This window comes from Vulpes lagopus, chromosome 3 (assembly GCF_018345385.1).
Source record: "Vulpes lagopus strain Blue_001 chromosome 3, ASM1834538v1, whole genome shotgun sequence".
NCBI lineage: Eukaryota > Metazoa > Chordata > Mammalia > Carnivora > Canidae > Vulpes > Vulpes lagopus.
This window is the reverse complement of record NC_054826.1, coordinates 88,304,536-88,328,667: the sequence shown is the minus strand read 5'-3', so window position 1 is coordinate 88,328,667 and position 24,132 is coordinate 88,304,536. Positions and strand designations below refer to the sequence as shown.

Below are 24,132 nucleotides of genomic sequence, written 5' to 3'. Positions count from 1 at the left end.
AGTAGCGGATTGATGTGACTCAGATACTCAGTATCACTGAATCCAGTATCTCCAGTGTCACTTTTATACACAAATGTTATCTTTTTCCCCCCTTAGGAATAAATTACATAAAGTACACAGATCTTGGTATACACATGTCCTGACATCCGGCAGTATTAGCCTTCTAGCTTTGCTATTTTCTTCAAGGCTGCATGGGTATAGCATGAATACAGAATGTTGCCAAGAACAACTTTAATCTAGAAAATATATTAAAATAATTTCTATGTTTCCAGACATTATGGACAATGCTATGGTACTATGAACTTTTGCATTTTCATGTAAACTTTAGAATCAGCTTGTCCGTTTTCACAAATACACACACACACACATACCCATACAATCATACCCATACGCCTATAGCTACTGTTTTAGGGCTTTTATTGGGATTGCATTCATCATTTTGGAGAGAATTGACATCTAATGCAGTGTATAGAACAACATTTGAGGGGCCTCTTGGTGATTCGATTGTTTAAGCGTTTGCCTTCAGCTCAGGTCATGATACGGGGGTCCTAGCATTGAGTCCCATGTCAGTCTCCATGCTCAGTGAGGAACCTGCTTCTCCCTCTTCTTCTGCCTGCTTCTGCTGCTTAATATCCTCTCTCTCTCTCTCTCTCTCTCTGTCAAATAAGTAAATAAATAAAATCTTACAGAGGGAAAAAAAGAAAAACTATTGCTATTTGCATACCAGTCTTGTAATCTACAACCTAGCTAAGTTTACTTATTCTGTTAGTTGTTTTGTAGGTTTCTGAAAAATTTTTGGGTAAATAATTGTTTTCTCTATGAATAAAGATAAGTTTACTTCCTCCTTCCTAATGTTTGTACCTTTTTTCTTTCCTTTGCCTATTGTACTGGCTAAGAATGCCATTAACATATTGTACAGAAGTGGTGAAAGTGAACATCTTGTCTTGTTCTTGACTTCAGGGAGAAGCTGTTGAGTAGTTTAGAACTAATACTGATTTTAACTGAAGGATTTCTATAAATGTGCTTTATTATTTTGAGGATGTTCTCTTCTATTTTTAGTTAAGAGGGTTCTTTGTTGTTATGCTTTTGTTTTTAAAGATATATTTATTTTAGAGAAAGATCAAATGCATGGTGGGGTGGGGCAGAGGGAGAGGGAAAAGCAAACTCCACACTGAGTCGGGAGCCTGACGTGGAGCTTGATTCAAAACCCTGAGATTACAACCAGAGCCAAAACGAAGAGTTGGATGATTAACTGACTGTGCAACCCAGGTGCCCCCCTTCTTTTTTTTTAATTATGAATGAGTATTGAATTTCGTCAAATGCTTTATCTGCATGCATTGAGATACTCATGATTTTTCATATTTATTCTGTTAATATGGTGAGTAGTCTTGATTAATTTTTCAGCATTAAGCCAACCTGATATATCTGAAGTTCATCCTCCTTCATCATAATGTATTTTGCTTTTTATAAATCACTGAGGTTGGCTTTTCACTATTTTATGTATGATTTTTCTCTGTGTGTGTTCATGAGAACTATTATCCTATAATTGTCCTTCTTTGTAATGTTTTCAGGTTTGGGGTTAAAGACTTCACACTTTTCTATTCTGTGGATGATATTATGTGAGATTATGTTATTCTTTAATGTTTGGAATATTTCACCTGTGAAGCTTTTGGGGTCTGAAGTTACCTCTTGGTGGAGATTTTAAATTTCAGACTGTTAATTTTTTAGTATTTATCTTTGTTAGTTTTACCAGAAATACAACATGAGGTTTCTGGAACAGAGCAGACGAATTAGTATTTACTTAAAACCAAATAACAACTTTGTGGTTCTAGTGTACCTGAGTTTCTTACTCATGGGGCAATGAGACAGAAACCAAGTGTCTTACACATACATACAAAGTTGGTATTTTGGGTGAAAAATAACAATAAAATGAATTTGAGTGTTTCTGTAGAAGAGAGAGGTAGCTAACCCCCTACCTTTTTAAAAGGAAAGAGGAAAAAAAAATGAAAGAGAAAAACCTTTGCTCCCTTGAGAAGGAAGGATCCTGAGTTCACATTCTAACTCTTTGGACTATGAGTAAATTTCTTCAGGAGAGAAAGGAGACCACCATCTCCAGCTTTATACCCAGGGATGTCACTAGAGCCCCAGGTTCCAGTGCCACCACAGAAATGTGAATCTGGAGTTTGTCCCTATCTAATTAGTCATAAATTACTTTCCAAGCATTCTTTTATCTTAAGCTCCAAATTACTTTCCAAGCATTCTTTTATCTTAAGCTCCAAGTTTTATTGAGATTTGCTCAAAAAGTTCTAAGTGTGCAGAAACATAAAATTTATTTTCCCTACAGACCTACACAACCACTCATTTTATTTCTGACTTCTGGCCAGTTTTTCTGCATACGTGCTAGTCCTTTTGGTGTACATGTTTGGTTTAGTCTTTAACCACCAAGTTCTGTGTTAGAAAGCTAGATGCTCTTCAAGAGTTTCCATTCACCTTTCACCTGGCCCAAGGCATCAAACCAGGGGCAGCAATATGTGTTAGTATTTTGCCTAAACTTCATCTTGACCTGCAAGGAAGAAGTCTGTGGCACATTCTGTTATTCATAGAGCTCTGGCCAGCCAGTTAAAACTGACTTGAATGGCTTTCAGGCTGAGACAGGGTCATGAAGCATATCAGCTCAAGGCAGGAACAGATTCTGTACCCCTTTCTAATAGAATAACCACATTATAGGTAAACCTGCTCACAGAAGGCATATCTGAGGTCTGTTGGACTAGCAGGTGTTTCCTCAAATACTTGAATGTTTATGATAACCACTTTTGGGTGCAGATCACACTTAGATTACAAGTTAATGCCTGACTTTCACACATGCACACACGCACGCACAATCCCAGAGGGTACACCTGGAAATAAAGATTTTGCAGTTGTCAGGGAACTCTGCCTCCCTGTCCTGCTCAGTGTGACTTCTCACTGTCTGGTTCTTGCAGGTTTTATTGTAAAAAGTCTTATTCACCTTGCCAGTGGTAGATTCCAAGTTGATCTACCCAAAAATGGGTTCAACAGGCTAGAGACCCATCATCAGACTCCAGTGGGGCCAGGCATCAGATTTTCATAACAGCACATTAGCAAACTCAAAACGACTATTTCACAAGACAACTCCCAAAGTGTCTGTGTGGACACTGCCTCCCTAGTCATGCTCTCTCCTTTGCACACTTCCTTCCTTAGGCAAAAATCATCAAGCATGGAGGCTTGCTCTGTCTCCAGTATTGTAAGATTCTAGACAGGGACACTAAATCCTCACTCACAGACACTTCTTTCCTTGATGGGGATGACTGTCTGTAGGACTTATGCCAAATTCTTTTCTACCAAATATTTGGATGTAGTTGCCACGAAACAATACAGAGCAGTGTTTTTAAATTCCCCCTTTTTTCACTTACTGCAAATTTTGCAGCATGTCCTATCAACTAAATTCAACATTGGCAGGTTTACAGTCATAGCTGTCTAGGTCCTGAGTGAGGCATAGCTGGGGCTGTAAGGCTGCCATGGACCTTTCTTTTAGGGCCTCCCTCCTTTAAAATGTGTTCTTTGATCCATGGGCTGTTGAGAAGTGAGTTGCTTCTAAAATCATTTTTTTTCTAGTTATCCTTCAGTTCTTGAGTTCTAATTTAAAACAGAGAATTTCAGTTTCTCGAAACAATTTCAGTTGTTTGAAATTTGTTGATACTCTCTGTTTTCATAAATGTTCCATGCATGCTAAAGAAGGAAATATACTCTGTAATTGTTTTGTATAGGTATTTTTTCAGGTCTTCGGTATTCCATTTTTTTTCAAAATTTTATTTATTCATGATATATATTTTTTTAATTTTTTTTCAATTTTTATTTATTTATGATAGTCACACACAGAGAGAGAGAGAGGCAGAGACATAGGCAGAGGGAGAAGCAGGCTCCATGCACCGGGAGCCCGACGTGGGATTCGATCCCAGGTCTCCAGGATCGCACCCTGGGCCAAAGGCAGGCGCCAAACCGCTGCGCCACCCAGGGATCCCTATTTATTCATGATAGACACAGAGAGAGAGACAGAGACACAGGCAGAGGGAGAAGCAGGCTCCCTGTGGGGAGCCCAATGCAGGGCTTGGGATCATGCCCTGAGCTGAAGGCAGACACTCAACCACTGAGCCACACAGGTGTCCCAGGTCTTCTGTACTCTAATTGTCTTTTGTCTGCTTTTCCATCAGATACTAAGAAAGGTGTTTCAAAATTCCCAACTGTGATATTTCTTGAAGCTGTATTCATTAGGCAAATAGAAACTTAGGATACATCTCACTTTTTAATGTATGCTTCAACCATTATGCAGTGCCTGTCTCCATATATGCAGTCATACCTTTGCCTTTAAGTGTGATTCTGGTATTAGTGTTGCTGCACCAGCTTTCTTTTCTTTAAAGTTTGCTTGGTATGTTCTTTATCATCCTTCACTGTCAGCCTTACCATGTTCTTATATTTAAAGTGTGTCTCTTATAAACTGAAAACAGTAGCAGTTTGTTAAATCTAGTTTGACACTTAAAATTTCTTACTTATTTAATCCATTTATGTTTACTGGTATAATTGGGCTTAAGCCTACAGTCTTGCTATTTCTTTTCTTATGTACTATTTCTTCTTTCTTTTCTTATTCCTCCTTTCACAAGTCCTTTTGGATTTTTTAATTATTATTAATTTCTTTTGCCTCTACTAACTTTTCATTTTATATTCTTTTAGAAAATTATTTGTCTTTTAGAGGTTACACTATTTGTAATGATATGTAAGCATGGATGCCAGCAGTGCAAAGACATTCAAAGTTGTGGGAACTATATGAGATATTCTTGTTTGTGAATGTAAATAAATGAGAGATGTGGTCTCATGGCTCAATCCTGGGGCACCAAGAGGTTTAGAAGTGAAGATAAGGAGTATTGAGCAGCGGGATGGGACTGTGGGAGGAGTCTGTGAGGATGAACGAAAGCTAGAGAATGTGACATTCTAGAGGCCAAGAGAAGAATGTATTTCAAAGAGAAGTAAATGGACCTCAGGTTTGAAGATGGAAACATGAAGTTGGCATTTTAACCTTGACTTCTTAGAAACAAGAATACAAGAAGAACTAACAGATACAAATCCAACCCCACTTTTGAAAGAATGAACAGAAAGTTTTAACTCTCAACAATAAAACAAAATGAAGGGTCGCCAATAGTAGTGAAATATCAGGTGGAGGTATGTGCAAGGCTGCAGATTTCAGAGTTGCTACTTTCAAAGATGGAACCTCAAATTGCCAAACCTAATCTTTTAGAAAGGCAGGAAGGGCTTTCAGGATGGTGGTAGATCTCTATACTGGGTTTCTTCTTGAGAAGCAGAGGGATGGGGTAGAATCAAGACTCATAGGCACAGGCTGTGTTGGAAAGCTGCAGTCCATCTGTGAAATTGTAGAAAATGAAAAAGACTTTGATACTTCAAAAAACCAAAAAGACTTCTGTCAGTTGGATAAGAGTAAAGATTAAGGAGGGCATGTAGTGCCCTTGTTAAGAAATATTCCTACCAGCTTGGAATATGGTTCTCAGTTCACCCGTGGGAAACCTGGATCAGGAAGAAATGCACCTCTTAGTGCTCAGGAATTAAAAAGAACCAAAACAGCCATCACAAGGTATTTTCAAAGTTACTACAAAAAATAAAAGAAGATAGGACAAGCGAGTGGCAGGGGAAAAATAATTCACCTGAAAAATGTTGTCATGTAATGCCTGGATATTTTTACTAATTTTTAATATAAATTAATGATGATTTCATCATTAATGGCTTCTGGTATACAAGAATATAAAGTAGGCAAATAAGAGGTTCAGAAAGAGTAAGACCACAAGAAGATGTATTATGAGCTGTGTTATGTCACCGGAAATAATTGGAAAAAAAGAACAAAATCACTGCAGTAATCAAAATACAATTTGAAAAAAAAAAGGTAAAAAAAGATAAAAAAAATTTTTTTAAATCTTTTTAAAAAATATTTTCAGTTCTTAGTTATTGAACTCAGTAGTATTAGTATTGGCATTCTAAAGAATTGTATCATATGTCATTACAAGTACAGTATTGTAGATAGCAAAGGAATAAAGACAGGTGTGCATAACTAAAAAATATTAAGGTACAGGTAAATGAAAGTTCTACAACTAGGTTTAGAATTGTAGGTTTTTATATTACGTAGAGATATAAAAGCATATGTATACATATATGCAAGTTTAAAAGCTAATGATAAATCAGGTGAGATTTGGTTGGAGGAAAGCCAGAAAACATTAGAAGAGGGTTTGATGGTCAGAAGTGCACTAATGAACAATTCTGACGGAGTATAAGGAAAACACCATAAATCAAAGGAGCTGTAGATCTGGTCCTGTGGTGAGGATGGCTTTACCACTCATTGATTTTGCTATTTTGTTGTGTGTTTTTATTCCTATTCAATCAGCTAGAAACAGAATTAAAGATATTAGATATTGGGTTATAGTACTATTCCCTTTTGAATTAGAGTTCTTAGAAATTTGATTTATTGCTATTGTGTAGAATAGAAAAGAGAGATGAGACTGAAGGTGTATGTACTGTTGTCATAATCTAGACATGAAGAGATAATGACCTAAACTTGTGCACTCCCCAAAACCTAACTAATTGTTTCTCCTAAATACCCTTGTCAACTAATCTTTCTTGTTACTCTATTTATATTTCAGAATTAATTAATAGCAATAGAAACAATTCAAGAAAGAAGTTGAATGAGTTTAACAAAGGTAGAGATTGGCTCCATAATGATAAGTATGAAAGAATTCATTCTGAAGAGAAACCTTGTGAATATAATAAAAATGGGAATGACCACCTTAATGAAGACTTTGTTCACCATCAGAAAATTCAAATTTTGGAGCAACCTTTTGAATACAGCAATTGTAGAAAAGCTTTCCATGAGAATTCACTCTTTGTTGTACATAAGAAACCTTATACAGGAAAGAACACCTGTGAATACTCTGAATATGGGAAGATCTTCTGTGATATGTCATCTCTCCTTGCTCATCAGAGAACACATCCAAGAGAGAGTCACTGTGAATTTAATGAATGTGGAGAAAATTTCTTGGAAGAATCCATTCTCTTTGAGCACCAGAGTGCTCAGCCTTTCAGCCAGAAGTCAAACCTCATTCCAATTCAGAGAAACCACTCAATTGACAATATACTTGAATATAATGAATACGGAACATTTTTCAGTGAAAAGTTAGTCTTTGGTGTACAACAGAGAACACATACAGGAGAAAAACCTTATGAATGTCATGAATGTGGAAAAACCTTCAAGCAGAAGTCAGCCCACACAAGACATCAGAGAACACACACAGGGGAAAAATCTTGTGAATGTCATGAATGTGGAAAAACTTTTTATAAAAATTCTGACCTCATTAAACACCGGAGAATTCACACAGGGGAAAAACCTTTTGAATGTCAGGAATGTGGGAAATCTTTCAGTGAAAAGTCTACCCTCACTCAACATCAGAGAACACACACAGGGGAGAAACCTTATGAATGTCTTGAATGTGGGAAAGCCTTCTCATTTAAGTCTGTCCTTACTGTACATCAAAAAACACACACAGGCGAGAAGCCTTATGAATGTTATGAATGTAGGAAGGCCTTTCTCAGAAAATCAGACCTCATTAAACATCAAAGAACTCACACGGGGGAAAAACCTTATGAATGTAATGAATGTGGGAAATCCTTCTCTGAGAAGTCAACCCTTACCAAACACCTGAGAACTCACACAGGTGAGAAACCCTATGAATGTATTGAATGCGGAAAATTTTTCTGCTACTATTCGGGTTTCACAGAACATCAGAGAAGACACACAGGGGAGAAACCTTTTGGATGTAATGAATGTGGGAAAAATTTCCGGCAGAAGTCAGCCCTAATTGTTCATCAGAGAACTCACATAAGACAGAAACCCTATGAATGTAATGAATGTGGAAAATCATTCTGTGTAAAGTCAAAACTCATTGCACATCATAGAACACACACAGGGGAAAAACCCTATGAATGTAACATTTGTGGAAAATCATTCTATGTGAAGTCTAAACTCACTGTACATCAACGAACACATTTAGGGAAAAACTCTATAAATGTAATAAATGAGGGAAATCACTCTGGGTGAAGTCAAGAATTTATAGAAAGAGAACACAAAAAGGGAGAAAAATCCATTAATATAATGATTTTGAGAACATCTTTGGTCTAAGGTCCATTCTCACAATCGGAGAACTTGTGGGAGAAGATATGAAGCTTTGGAATATTGAAAACTTTGTGGTGGAATTTGAATTATACAATACATCAGAAAGCTCAGAGTAGAGGAAACATATTGGTAAATGAATGTAGGGAACCTTTTCCCCAAAGCCACAGCTCACTAAATATCAAAGAAAACACACAAGTTAGAGACCTCTGTCCTCATCATAGAGTAGAGAAGACTTTATGCAGAGGCTTTAGAAAAGGCACAAATTATAGGAAACTATAGGAAAGCATTTACCATGAGGCGGTATTTTATTAGACTTGGGTGAAGTGCTTGAAGTAGTATCTCAGTGGATGTCAGAAGTTACTAGAGAAAATACTTGAAATAAGTGGAAGCTTTAAGTTAAAATCTAAGCTTATACCTCAGAGATTTTCAATTTGAAGGAATTCTAGCAATTTAGGAAATGTGGATAATGGTTTTCATTTAGAAATAGCATTTTATTTTTGTTGAGATACAATTTGGCCCATTGCCAGGTGTATTGTTTTCCTCCATTTAATGTATTAGATGTGAAAATACATCACACTGGGACCAATAGTTATAAGCAAGTCAGGCTTTTTGCTCAAGCATATGCGGAACAAGAGATTTTTAGCAAGAGGACCCACCAACAGGATTTTCTGATGTCCAAGTAAAAGAGATTTTGGATCTAGTAACACACTAGATCTAGGAGGATTCTAGGAGGAGCTTGCCAGCAAGAAGTTTTAGTAATTCTGAGGCCGACTCATTTTGAGTGGCTCATTCTGGAATAGTAGATCAAAGGGGAAAAGTGAGTTGCCGTGTATGCAACTTAGTGGATGTAGTAAAAGTGAGTGTGGAGAATAAGTGGATTCTGCCCTGGCAAGTGTTTAACAGTTTGTCCAAGTGTCATCTTCTGTGAGTGACATGTTGTACCCAAATCTATTTCTCCACATATTTAACACCTTTCACCTGTGATGTAGCAATTAAAAAATTCATATACAAAAATACATTCTTAAATATAGAGCTTTAGAAAGCACAAGTAGATTCTCCGACTGAGTAGGTTATAGTAGCTTGTAGCAGATCAGTGTACTAATTGAGAACAACTAGAAAAATACCACAAAAAGTATCTCTTTTAATGCAGTCTATGAAGCAAAGAGGACTAAAAGGAAAATTCAGGAGAGAAGTGAATTACAGAAAGTACATGGGCAAAATGCAGCTGTTTTACCTGGTCAGGATACTTGCTAGTTCTGGCCACAGGGAAGAACCTGAGTACTGAGTATGGCTCAGGTAGAGGAGGAAACTATTTGTAGGAAGGCAGAGCCCAGTCTGTCAAGGCTGGAGTGAAAAATTCTTAAACATTACAGGTTAGACATATACTGGTTTTAAAGAAATTTTTAGAAGGACTCCATGCAGAGCAGGAGCCTGAAAAGTGAATCTGAATGTAGATTTTTGTGTGTGTGTGTACTGCCAGTAGGATGGACCCTTGCTGAGCACAGCATGCTACCATTAAAAGCAAGGTCATTATCAGAGGTAGAATTACCATATTGCAACTGCAAACAATATCTGGTATTTAAAATAAAAAAAAAAAAAACCTGCCAAGAAAGAAAACTAAGAACAGATGGCTTCACTATAGTTATTCCAAATATTTAAGAAGGAAATAATACCAAGCTTTTATTAACTTTTACAGAGAAAGGAGGATGGAGCTTTTCTTTTTTTTTTTTTTATAATTTATTTTTATTTTTATTTATTCATGATAGTCACAGAGAGAGAGAGAGAGGCAGAGACACAGGCAGAGGGAGAAGCAGGCTCCATGCACCGGGAGCCCGACATGGGATTCGATCCTGGGTCTCCACAGGATCATGCCCTGGACCAAAGGCAGGCGCTAAACCGCTGCGCCACCCAGGGATCCCAGATGGAGCTTTTCTAAATCATTTTGTGAGCTCAGTACAACCTTGATACCAAAACCTATAAAAGACATTTCAGGAAAGTAAAGTTACTGATATTTTATGAAAATGCATAATAGTAAATTTTTAAAAAATCAGTTATATCCATGTTTATTAGAAGAGTCAAAGGATTTAATATTTAAAATTAAATCAATTTGGCCAATTCTTCCTCCTGTTCTCCTTTCTCCCTTGTACTTTCTGTATTTTTCTCTTGCCTTTGTAGAATGGAAGTCAGAATAGGCCTGCCTTGGAGAATGAGAATGGTATTGTGGTGATGTGCATACTTGCATCAGGTGTGTTGATGGCAGCTGGAAGAAACAGCATGGCTGAAATACTGTAACACTGAGCAAATACAAAAATGTGTTGAGGCTGATGAGAGCCATATTGGAGGTTTTTATAAAAATGGAGAAGGGGGGGATCCCTGGGTGGCGCAGCGGTTTGGCGCCTGCCTTTGGCCCGGGGCGCGATCCTGGAGACCCGGGGTCGAATCCCACATCGGGCTCCCGGTGCATGGAGCCTGCTTCTCCCTCCGCCTGTCTCTCTCTCTCTCTCTCTCTCTCTCTCTCTCTCTCTCTCTGTGACTATCATAAATAAATAAAAAATTAAAAAAAAAAATTAAAAAAAAAATAAATAAAAGGAAATCAACATACAACAAATATCATACTAAGAAGATAAATACTGAAATAGCTCTTTCTGGTATTAATGAGACAAGAATGCTTGGTACCTCTTCTATTTAACATAGGACTGAAGGCTCTAGCTTACCAATAAGGCATAAAGGAAAAAAGTTTAAGACGTTAAATGGGGAAGACTGAAGTATAGCTCATTATTGGTAGGTGGTATCATTGCATAGAAATGTGAAAAAAATCTATGAAGACATTATGAGAGTAATTTGGCAAACTCACTGTAGAAAAATTGTTTATCAAAAAAAAAGAAAAATTGTTTATCTATATAAATTGCAAATAGAAAATAAACTAAGTGATACCAGGACAATTGAATCCACTCAGGACAAGATAGCAGATTTACCTGCTGCCTAAAAACACAGGGGAGAAAGGAAACATAGTTAATTGTTTTCATGTCACTGGACATCAGGCAATACAGGGGGCAGTGATCCTTGCTGGTGATGGGTAGGCTCACTATATGGTGGTGATGATTATACAGGTGTGTTTATCAAATTATATCAAGATGTATACTTTAACTGCTGTTAAATTGCTGTTAGGTTTACATTAGTCCTAAGAAAGTAAGTTCTAGAAATCCAAAAACTGCATCACCAAATTCAGGGACATTAAAGACCAATATAAGTGGAGGGAATGAGCAAATCTGAATTTAAAACATGCAGATGCAATGATTAACTGTAGCTAAGACAACCTGAAAATAGAAAAATAAATCTACCGGACTTAGATTGCTAGATATCAAGACTGGTATAGGCACAAGCATAAACAATGTCCAGAAACAGTCCCCAATATATTCATGTATTAAAAAGATGGTATTTTTGATAAATGGTGCTGGGTTAATTGGCTCTCTATATGCATAAGAGGAATATTTTGACTATAGCCACCCACCATACACAGAAACTCGTTTTGTATGGATTGTACATCTAAATGTAAAACATAATACAGTAGCACTTTTAGAAGAAAATATATGTGAACATATGGCTAAGACACCCTAAACAAGAAACAAAAACCATAGATAAATTAGGCTATGTTAGAATTAAGCGCTGTGGGACTTCTGGGTGGCTCAGTGGTTGAGCATCTGCCTTTGGGTGTGGTCATGATCCCTGGGTCCTGGGATCGAGTTCTGCATCAGACTCCCCATGAGAAGCCTGCTTCTCCTCCCTCTGCCTGAGAGAGGCAGAGACACAGGCAAAGGGAGGAGAAGCAGGCTCCATGCAAGGAGCCCAATGTGGGACTCGATCCTGGGATTCTGGGGTCAGGCCATGAGCCAAAGGCAGATGCTCAACTGCTGAGCCACCCAGGCGTCCCTATGTAAAATATTTTTTAAAAAAGAATTAAGAACTGCTGTTGTTAAAGAAACAGAAACCAAAAATACATGACTAAAAGTGAGTCGCAGACTCAGAGAATATAATTGCAATACGTATATCAAACAAAGCACTATACTACATAATATAAAAAGAACTCCAACAAGTGAGTAAGAAAAAAAATGAGCAGCAGATGGAACATAATTGACAGTATATTTAAATGACCGGTAAATATGGAAAGTTGTTCAATTTCATTAGTCATCAAGGAAAAACAAATTCTAACAAAAATGTTATACCACAGCTACTGCAGCATACAGAAGGGCTACAGTGATGCAACACCAAACTGATGAAGACCTGAAGCATCTGAGACTAATACAAGTTTGGTGGGAATGTAAGTTGTGCACTTTGGAAAATAGGCTTTTTGTACTAAAGCTGGACATACATGTAAATTTTGGCTGTGTAATTATACTTCTAGGCATATATCCAACAGAAATACATGTTTACTAGAAGTAGTAGTTAGTAGTAGCGGTAGTAGTATTCTCAATAGCCCGGAAGTAGTAACCGCACAAGTGGCCACCAACACTAAACTGCATACATAAATTGCACTTTTCTTCCAGTGCTGTATTCTATAGCAGGAATGAATGAAACACAATTGTATGCATGCAAAAGAACACAGAAGAGTAAGTGCTATGTATTTTCATTCAAGAAGCAGATAAATATAATACTTGGTGTTAGAAGTTGGAATGATGGTTTTTGGATGATGGCAGTTTGCAGAGATTGACTTAAGGAGGCTCCTCTGGTGCTAATAGTATTCTTTTTAGCTCAGTATTGATTGTAGTTGTATTCAATTTACAAAATTTATTACTTGTGAATTTTTATTTAAATATATTCATCTTTGAGCATAAATGTTCCTTAATAAAAGCAGAAAGTCTGGAATTTTTTTAAAGGTTTTATTTATTTATTTATTTATTTATTTATTTATTTATTTATTTATTTATTTATTTATTCGTGATAGAGAGAGAGAGAGGCAGAGACACAGGCAGAGGGAGAAGCAGGCTCCATGCAGGGAGCCTGACGTGGGACTTGATCCCGGGACTCCCGGATGCGCCCTGGGCCAAAGGCAGGCGCCAAACCACTGAGCCACCCAGGGATCCCCGAAAGTCTGACATTGTTTGCTCTCTGCTTAGATTCCTCCAGCAGCTTCTTTAAAAAAAACATACAAGAGAATAATTAGGACAACAGCAGTAAGCACGTGTGTCAAGAATCCCTGGGGGGGGGGGGGGGGGAAGAATCCCTGTGTAATAAGTGTTTATATAGGAGTTTAATATTGAAAATATTTTGTTCCCTTTGCTATGTGACCAATAACAAAAGTATTCCATATTAAAAGCTAACAAATTAGTTTTATGCAATATACATCTTAAGTGAAATAATACTCCACAATTTTATCATATCTTATACCTGTTCTCTCACAGTTTCCTGGCTTATAAAAGTGGATATGGCCAGTGTTTTGTATTAATTCTTCAATTAAGAATTCAAACATCATGTTTATGAAGTTTTCACCTGCCTTAGAGTCCACAAGTGGGTGTAATGAAAATACTAATTACACAAAATAAGCAATATCAAGTCAGTTAATGAAAGCAGGTGTGAACAGTTCTACTTGAACTCAACACAGTATTGCTTTCCATTATATGAAGAAAATATGCAGCCAAAATATTCAGATGAGAAATCTACTTAGGTACTATGTATTGCATAGCCAAAGTGTAACAGGAACTATCTACTATGATGCTGTATATACATATTTTGTCTTATCCCTTACTTCCCAATATAAGGGAGGCTGTAGAATTAGATGCCAGATTGCCTGGGATCTTTTGATATTGTCTGGCCCTATCACTTAATAGATTTGAAACAAATTACTGTCTGTACTCAGAGTCTCATCTGTAAAATGGGGACATTAATAGTGGCTAGCTCATAGGGGCAATTTAATATGAGTGTTATTCTTTTATATCTTAAATTAACTTCCAAACAATTGGTAGGTTCTTAGAGACTGTACCCAACACTCATTTTTCCCTTGACGGCAGAGCCTTAACTTGTTTTTCACCTTAGCCTTGGAAGGTCCAGAGGTAAAGGTTGATTGGATTAAGCCAGTCACAAGACACTCCGCTCAGAGTTTGGGATCAGCACATGTTCTAGTTCTCTCCAGCGTTGTTTGCAGATGTGTTCTGAAAACTTCTGGAAATGATTTCCTTCTTGCCCAGCTGAAATGTTTTATGTCTGGACTTGACAATTCTGTCTTGCAACTCGAAGAAGCACATTGTGGACTGAGGATGGTAGAGCAGAGTGAAGGGTTCATGAGGATGTTATTGAGCTTCCTGTTCTAACAGTTCTGCAGTGAGAGGTTGTGTTCATCAGTAGGCAGAGTACTGGAGGAGGGTCCCTGCTGAGGCCAGGCCACAGAATAGGCAAACAGGCTGGCAAAACTCTTGCTTGGGGAGCTGGCCAGGCAGAACTTGAGTGCCCCAAGTTTTCTGGTCAAATGGAGCTAGTGTCCTCACTCTGCAGATGTGTAGTGCTGCTGGCTGTGATCTCCATTCAAGTGCCATGGGGTTAGGCAGCTTCCCCGTGCTCACGTTAGGCCTTTTCATCTGGTAGGGTGGGCCCTGCACTCAATAGTTTTATATTAGCTCCCCTGGCTGAGTGGAAGGGGAACCAGCTCCAAGCCCTGCAATGCTGTTTGTGTGTGTGGTCTTAGGCTTGTTCTGTGGTGGTACAAATTCCCTAACAATGCTAGTTTAAAAGTTAAAAAAAAAAAAAAAAACTTAGTAAAAGTAACCATGAATACAATAACCTTTTATTGTATATACAATATAAAAAAATATATACACTGTAACATCAATAATGGGAATGTCCAAGAGAGGAGAAGTAAAAGTATAAAGCTTAGGAATGCTGTTGAATTTGTTATCAGTTTAAAATAGACTGTTGTAATTTTAAGATACCACAAGGGAAAAACCTAGCATTTACACAAAAGAACATGATAAAGCATACTGACCAAAAGACATCAACACACAAATGGATAAGAAGCAAGAAACAAAGGATCTACAAAAGTCAGAAAACAGTGAACAAAATGGCAATTGTAAGCCCCTACCTTTTAATACTTACTTTAATGTAAAGATGGCTTCTTCAAAGACATAGAGTGATTGAATGGATAAAACAATTCCACAATATGTTGCCTACTAGAGACTCTAGCATTAAGACATATACAAATAGAGAATGAAGGTCTCTATATGCAAATGGTAACCAAAAATAGCAGAGGTAGTTAGACAAAATCAAGTTTAAAAACAGTAAAAAGAGAAAATATATAATGTTAAAGGCATCAACTCATCAAGAAGATATTTGTATATATTTATGTACCAAACAAATACATAAAGTAAAATTAACAGAGCTAAAAGGAAAAATAAACAGCAATACAATAATATTAGGGAACTTTATTACCCTTTTCTCAAAAAGGATAAATCATCCAGAGGGAGAATCAATCATTAAGTAGCAGGTTTGAATATTACAATATATGAAATGGACCTAATGAACATATATAGAGGATTCTATCCAACAACAGCAGAATTACACATTCTCAAGCCCGCATGTAACATTTTCTAGGGTAGGCCATAAGTTAGCCCACAAAACAAGTCTTAGCAACAAGAAGATTGGAATCATACCAAATATCTCCTCTGACTACAACAGTATGAATTTAAAAATAATTTTAAAAATCACAAATACACGGAAATTGAACAACACTCTCTCAAAAACTAGTGTATGAAAGAATAAATTAAATGGGTAAAATAGTATCTTGAGACAAATGAAAATGGAAAGACAACATACCAAAACAAACCAATACGTATCCTTCTCAAACTATTCCAAAAAACAAAAGAAGGAATGCTTCCTGATTCATTCTATGAGGCCACACCAAAGCCAGAAAAGGGCACTACAACAAAAGAAAATGATAGGCCAATATTTCTGATGAATACAGATACAAAAATCCTCCATTAAATATCAACAAACCAAATTCAGCAGCACACTGAAAGGATCTTTTACCATGTTCAAGTAAGATTTATCCCTAGGGTGCAAGGATGATTCAGCATATGCATATCAATAAAGGTGAAACAACACATTAAAAGAACAAAATTTAAAAAATCATATGATCATCTCAAAAATGAAGAAAAAGGATTTGACAAAATTTCACATCTGTTCTGATAAAATCTAACAATTATAAAAGGAACATATCTCAACATAGTAAAGGCTGTATATGACAAGCCCATAACTAATATACTCATTGGTGGAAGTCTGAAAGCTTTTCCTCTAAGGTCAGAAAGAAGACAGAGGTGTGCCCTGACATCACTCATATTTAACATAGTACCGGAAGAGCATTTAGGCAAGGAAAAGGAAGAAAAGGTATCAGAATAGGACTGGAGGAAGTAAAATTGTCTATATTTGCAGATGATAATTTTATATAGAGAAAATCCTGTAGACTCCACCAAAATATTGTTAAAGTTAAATAAAGATTTCAGGAAAGTTGCAGGATACAAAATTAGCATTTTGATACACTAAAAACAAATTTTCAAAAATAAAACTCTGCTATACACAGCATCAAAAACAGTAAAATACCTAGGAATAAATTTAACCAAAGAGATGAAAGGTTTTTTTACTGAAAACTGTTAAGACACCGATGAAAGAAATTGAAAAAAAAAAAAAACCCACAAATGAAAGGCATTCATTCCATTCATACAAGCATGAATTGATACAAGCATGAATATTTTTGGCTTCCATAGTAATCGAAGCCATCTATAAATTCAGTGCAATTCCTATCAAGATCCCAAAGGAAATTTAAACAGAAAAAAAAAATTATCCTAAAATTTTGTATGGAGCAGCTAAACACCCTGAATAACAAAATCAATACTGTGGGAGGTTCACACTTCCTGATTTCAAGCCATGTTATAAAGCTAAGATGATCAAAATAGTATGGTAGTAGCATAACACAGACATAAAAATAAATTAGGAGCTCAGATGTAAACCCAGGCCTATACAGTCAACTAATATTTGACAGGGGAGCCACAAATAGTCCATGGAGAAAAGACAGTCTCTTCAAATAGTGCTGGGAAAATTGGACATTTGAGGGTAAAAGAATGAACCCCTATATTACACTGCTCATGAAGATGAACTCAAAATGGATTAAAGACTTAAATGCAAGACCAGATACCATACAATTCCTAGAAGAAAACATATAGATAAAAAGTTCTTTAATACTAGTCTTGGTGATGATTGTTTTTGATATGACAACCTAAAAAGCACAAGTTACAAAAATAAACAAGTGGGACTGTCTTGAACTAAAAAGCTCTGCACAACAAAAGAAATGATCAACAAAATGGAAAGACAGTCTATAGAATGGGAAAAAATATTTGTAAACCATATATTTGATGAAGGGTTAACATCTGAAAGGTATAAAGAGCTCATGCGATTCAACAGAAAAAAATTTAAATTAAAAAATGGGCAAAGGGGGACACCTGGGTGGCTCAGTGGTTGAATGTCTGCCCTTGGTAGCTCAGGGTGTGATCCCGGGGTCCAGGGATTGAGTCTCGCATCAGGCTCCCCCGGGGAGCCTGCTTCTCCCTCTGACTGTTCTCTGTCTCTCTCTCTAATGAATAAATAAATAAGTAAAATCTTTTTAAAAAAATAGACAAAGGATCTGAGTGAGCACTTTTCCAAAGAAGATATCCAAATGGCTAACAGGTAATATCACCAATCACTAGAGAAGTGCAAATGGAAATCACAGTAAGACATCTTTGGCTTGTTAGAGTGATTAGAAGAGAAAAATACTACTGAGGGGGTGGGGGAAAGGGAAACTTTTGCATTGCTGGTGGGACTGTAACTTGGTGCAGACACTGTAGAAAATAGGATGAAGGTTCCTCAAAAGATTACAGATACAACTACCATATGATCAGGTCATTCTACCTCTGAGAACACATCTGTAGGAAACAAAATGTCAATGGGATATCTCACTCCATGTCAGGTGCGGCATACCTACAATTGCTAACACATGGAAACAACCCCAGTGTTTATCGACAGATGAATGGAAAGAGAAGATGTGGTACGCACATACATAGTAGAATATTCAGCCATAAAAAGAAGGAAATCCTTCCACTTGTGACAATTTAGGTAGACTTTGAAGGCATTATGCTGTGAAGTGAGACAGAGAAGAATAAATGTATGATCTCACTTATATGTGTAATCTAAAAACCAAGCAAAAAATGAAAAACTACTTGTAGAAAAATAATTCAGATTTGTGGTCACCTGAGGTGGTGGGTAGAGGATGTGAGAATTGGATGAAAGTGATCAAAATGTATAAACTGTACGTTATAAATTAAGTACTGGGTATGGAATGTTCAATATGATAACTAATTAGCTCTGCCGTATGGTATACATGAAAATTATTAAGAGAGTAGATCCTAAGAGTTCTTATCACAAGGAAGATTATTTTCTTTTGTATCTATATGAGATGATGGATGTTAACTTACTATGATAATTCATCATATATGTGTATGTATATATACCTATATGCCAGGTTATGCAGTACACACACCTTAAATTTATACCATACAGTGTATCAATTAAATCTCAATAAAGTTGGGGGAAAAAACACATAAAGTAAAGGTGTTTATGAAAGTGGAATCTGTATTCTATCACAGGGAGTGTCATTTAGTGGAAAGGATGTGATAGACATTCTGTAATGCATTAGAGAAATGTCTAAAACTTAAGTAATTGTGATAGTTTTATGAGGGCACAGGTAACCTACTCTGACAAGAGTGTTATTTAAGGGAACAGGTGTGATAGCTATATCAATGACACATTAAGGTAATTTTTTTAAAGTAATGGAGATGGTTATAGTGCTAGGTGTCTGTTACTTTGAGAAGAATATTATTTCAAGGGATGGACATGATAACCTTTCAGAATGCATTTAAAGAAGTGTTTGAAATACATAATAAAAATGGTTATAAGAGTAATGTGACTTTGAGTATGATATTAAGAAATTGACATTTTAAACATTCTGTACATTATATAGGGAAGTGTTTAAATAGACATAAAGATCATTATTATTAGAGTGATACATAAATCACTGAGAGGATTGTTATTTGAGTGCGTAGATGTAATATCCAACCTGTAAGGCATTTAAAAGAGAAATAAAAACCAAATGTAACTACTGTGGCTCTAAGAGTGCTACTTGCATTCTACTTTGAGAAGAGTTATTTTAGGGCATGGATGTGATATCTATTTTGTATTAACATAGAGAAGTGTTTATTTTTTTTTTTTAAATTTATGATAGTCATACAGAGAGAGAGAGGCAGAGACACAGGCAGAGGGAGAAGCAGGCTCCATGCACCGGGAGCCCGACGTGGGATTCGATCCCGGGTCTCCAGGATCGCGCCCTGGGCCAAAGGCAGGCGCCAGACCGCTGCGCCACCCAGGGATCCCCGAGAAGTGTTTAAAATTGTACTTAAGGGATCCTCGGGTGGCTCAGTTGTTTAGTGCCTGCCTTCGACCCAGGGCATGGTCCTGGAGTTCCGGCATTGAGTCCCAAATTGGGCTCCCTGCATGGAGCCTGCTTCTCCCTCTGCCTGTGTGTGTCTCTCATGAATAAATAAATAAAATCTTAAATAAATTAATTAAATTAATGAATAAATAAAATTGTACTTAATAAAGATGGATATAAGAATGCTTGTTGCATAAGCTCTGACAGTTGGGTTTTCTCTTTTTTGTAACGTAAGCACCTGACTTAAGCTTTGATTGCTAAGGGTGCACTTCAACAAAGCATCCAAGGCATCCTGTTCAAAGGTGACTCTTTTTTGCCACCTGCATGCCAGCCACATGACATGCAAGTAAGAGCTGGCTTGCACCCCACCCCTGAGGCTCCGTTTATCTTGGTTGGTTTGGTAACTGACCATTTGAGCCACTTGTTTTTTCTTTTCCCATGCTTTAGATTTCCACTCTTATGTTTAAAATTTACCAACAAAGTGAGCCCGTGAAACCCTAGACCCCTACCCTCAACTCCAATAAAAGCTAAACTCTAACCCTCTTCCCCCACCTGCAACTTTGAAGTGTGGCCTCAGATGTGTGTATCATTTTCAGGACTTGTAAATAATAAGCCTGTTTTTGATTTTTTTAAGTTTTCTGATGGTTATTGCTGAGGCATCTTGCAATCATATTAAGAACCATGCAGGCCTGTCCAGCTACACTGGTCATCAACAGGCTAAGACTGGCACACAAAACAAAAAACTTGCAAGCTACCTTGATAAGAGTGTTATTACAGGGGAAGTATGCTATAGACATTCTGTAAAACATTATAAAAGTTTAAAAACAGTAAAAATGGTTAGATGAGTATTATGTGGAAGCTATTTTGAGAGGGGTGTTATTTCAGGGAATGGGTATGATTGCTCTTCTATAATGCATTTTGAGAAGTTTAAAAACACATGTAATAAAGTTTTTAAGTGTGCTGCCTACTGGCTAGGAAAACAGTGTTATCTAATGTAATGGATGTGTTGTCATAATGTAATGCAGGTAGAGAAGTGGTTAAAAACACACGTGTTCTTAAAAAAAAAAACACACACGTGTTCTTGAGAATAAAAAAAACCACACATGTTAACATTTGCTATATGAGTGATCTGTGCAAGCTCCTTTGACTAGAATGTTATTCCAGGAATTCATGTGATAGCATTTCTGTAATGCGTTTAGAGAGATTTTTAAAGATCATGTAATAAATATGATTAGAATAGTATTACCTGCCTTCTGTGAAGAGAACTGTGTTGTTAAGTGAATGGATGTTACTGCATCTAGAGAATTATTTAAAAGAACATGTAATAAAGATGATTATATGAATGCAACATGGAGGCTGCTCTAAGAGTGGTATCATTTTAGGTTACAGGTGTTTTTCCACTTTTATTATGATATAATTGACATGTAATTGTATAAGTTTTAGATGTACTACATAATGATTTATGTGTATATTGAAAAATGGTTACCACATAAGATTCGTTAACCTTTCTTAACACACATTGTTGCAATTATTTTCCTTGTGATCAAATAAACATCTATTCTTTTAGCAACTTTCAAATATATAATACATTATTGTTAAGTTACTATTTTTTTATTTTTTTAAAGATTTATTTATTCATGAGAGACACACACGAGAGAGAGAGAGAGAGAGGCAGAGACACAGGCAGAAGGAGAAGCAGGCTCCTCGCAGAGAGCCTGATGTGGGACTCGATCCTGAATCCTGGGATCATGCCCTGAGCTGAAGGCAGATGCTCAACTGCTGAGCCACCCAGGTGTCCCATTAAGTTACGATTTTTTAAATTACATCCTCAGAACTTATTTCTCTTAGAGCTGGATATTTGCAGCTTTTGTCCACCTTCACCTGATCCCCCACTCCAAACCCCTGCCTCTGGTAACCACAAATCTGATCTCTTTTTCTATGAGTTAGCTTATTTTATATTCTATATACAAGTAAGATCATAAAATATTTGTCTTTATATAACTTATTTCAGTGCCCTCAGGGCTATCCAGGTTGTCACAAATGACATGATTTCCCTTTTTCATGACTGCATAGTATTCCATGTTTACATATATGTATATATATTACATATCCCCCAATTTCTTTAACCAGTCATCTTTTGATTGACATGAAGTTTCCATTTGTTGTCTAAATAATGCTGCAGTGAACATAAGGCTGCAAACATCTCTTCAGAACAATGATTTAATTTCTCCTAGATATATACTAATTTTTAAAAATATTTATTTTTTAATTTTTTTTATTTGAGAGAGAGAGAGAAAGAGCGCACAAGTGGGGGGGGGGCAGAGAGAGAGAGAGAGAGAATCTTGAGCAGACTCTGCTCACTGCAGAGCCCCACACAGGATTAGATCTCACAATCCTGAGATAATGACCTGAGCTGAAATCAAGAGTTGGACACTCGGGGAGCCCTGGGTGGCTCAGCAGTTTAGTGCCTGCCTTTGGCCTGGGGTGTGATCCTGGAGTCCCAAGATCAAGTCCCACATGGGCCCCGCTGCGCGGAGCCTGCTTCTCCCACTGCCTGTGTCTCTGCCTCTCTCTGTGTGTCTTTCATGAATAAATAAATAAAATCTAAAAAAAAAAAAAAAGAGTTGGACACTGAACCAACTGAGCCACTCAGGTGCCCCTGGGTACATACTAAATTTTTAATTGAGTTAAAAACTCAATTTTAGTTTGGATTTTAAAAGCTGAATCATATGGTAGTTTCAGTATTTTTTAAGGATTTTATGTATTTATTCATGAGAGACACAGAGAGAGAGGCAGAGACATAGGCAGAGGGTGAAACAGATGCCTTGTGGGCAGCCTGATGTGGGACTCGATCCTGAATCCTGGGATCATGCCCTGAGCTGAAGGCAGACGCTTAACCACTGAGCTACCCAGGTGTCCTGGTAGTACTAGTTTTAATTTTTGAAGGAATCTCCCTTCATTTTCCTTAGTGGCTATACCATTTTGTAATTCCCACCAACAATGCACATGGGTCTTTCTCCACATCCTCACCAGCATCTGTTAGCTCTTATCTTTTTGAATTCTAACAGACTCTGATTTTGATTTGCATTTCCCTAATATGAGGTTGAGCCGCTTCTTATATAACTTAGCCATTTCAATATCTTCTTTGTAAGAATGTTCATTTGGGTTATTTGCCAATTTTTATTTTTTTTATTTTTTTATTTGCCAATTTTTAAATTGATTTTTTCTTTGCTGTTGAGTTGTGTTCTTTACATATTTTAAATATTAATCCCTTAGATATGTGGTTTGCAAATAAATTCTGCAGTTCTGTAGATTTCTTTTAGATTTTGTTGATCATTTCTTTTACTGTGCAGAAGCTTCTTAGTTTGTTGTAGTCCTGCTTGTTTACATTTTTTATTTTGTTGCCTGTGATGTAGGTGTCATATGAAAGGAATCATTTCCAAGACCCATGGCAAAAAGCTTTTTCCTATGTCGTCAGTCTTCTCAGAGTTTTATAGTTTCAGACTTACATTTAAGTCTTTAATCCATTTTGAGTTTATTTTTGAGCGGTTTAAGATGGAGAGTTAGTTTCATTCTTTTGCACATTATCCAGTTTTCCCAGCACCACTAAATGCAGAAACTACCTTTTCCCCATTGAATATTCTTGGCTCCATCATCAAATGTTAGTTGACTGTCCATATGAACTTTATTTCTGGGTTCTCTTCTGTTCCACTGGTCTCCATGTGTCTGTTTTTATGCCAGTAGCACAGTATTTTGATTCTTACAGCTGTGTAATATACTTTGAAATCAGGAAGTGTAATGCTTCAACCTTTATCCTTGTTGAGATTGCCATATAATACTTTCTTAAGATCTTATGTATGTAATACTCTATTTTATGCTGGTAACAGTTTAATTTGATAGCATTACTAAGCTTTTCAGTTTTACTCACCACCTTCCTCACATTTTAGGTTGTTGGTGTTATAGTTTACATATTTTTATATTGTGCATCCATCCAATAGCAAATTATTGCAGTTACATTTATTTATAATACATTTTTTAAACTTATAAACTAGACTTATAAGTGAATTATGTACAATTACAATATTGAGAAATATATCTTCTTTTTTAAGATTTATTTATTTATTTATTTATTTATTTATTTATTTATGATAGACACAGAGAGAGAGAGAGGCAGAGACACAGGCAGAGGGAGAAGCAGGCTCCATGCCGGTAGCCCAATGCGGGACTCGATCCCAGGACTGCGGGATCGCGCCCTGGGCCAAAGGCAGGCACCAAACCGCTGAGCCACCCAGGGATCCCCTTTATTTACTTTTAACAGTAGATTTTACACATATCCATATGTTTTATGATGTTAATTTGCATCTTTTTATTTTCGTTTAAAGAACAC

The 24,132-nt window shown here is 36.7% G+C and overlaps 1 protein-coding gene across 7 annotated transcripts in view; it reads left to right on the top strand.

The window, feature by feature from the left end:
• Window positions 1–24,132, top strand: part of ZNF37A (zinc finger protein 37A) — a 109,230-nt gene that overhangs the window by 80,743 nt on the left and 4,355 nt on the right. For 3 of the 7 annotated variants that reach the window (XM_041748867.1, XM_041748866.1, XM_041748869.1), the window contains exons 8-9: window positions 6,717–7,784; window positions 12,471–12,560. In XM_041748867.1, coding sequence (XP_041604801.1) covers window positions 6,717–7,784; window positions 12,471–12,560 — 1,158 coding nt within the window. Of the gene's footprint in view, window positions 1–6,716; window positions 9,943–12,470; window positions 12,561–24,132 lie in introns of those variants that run through there. The other 4 variants (XM_041748865.1, XM_041748863.1, XM_041748870.1 and 1 more) reach the window with 2 other exon arrangements.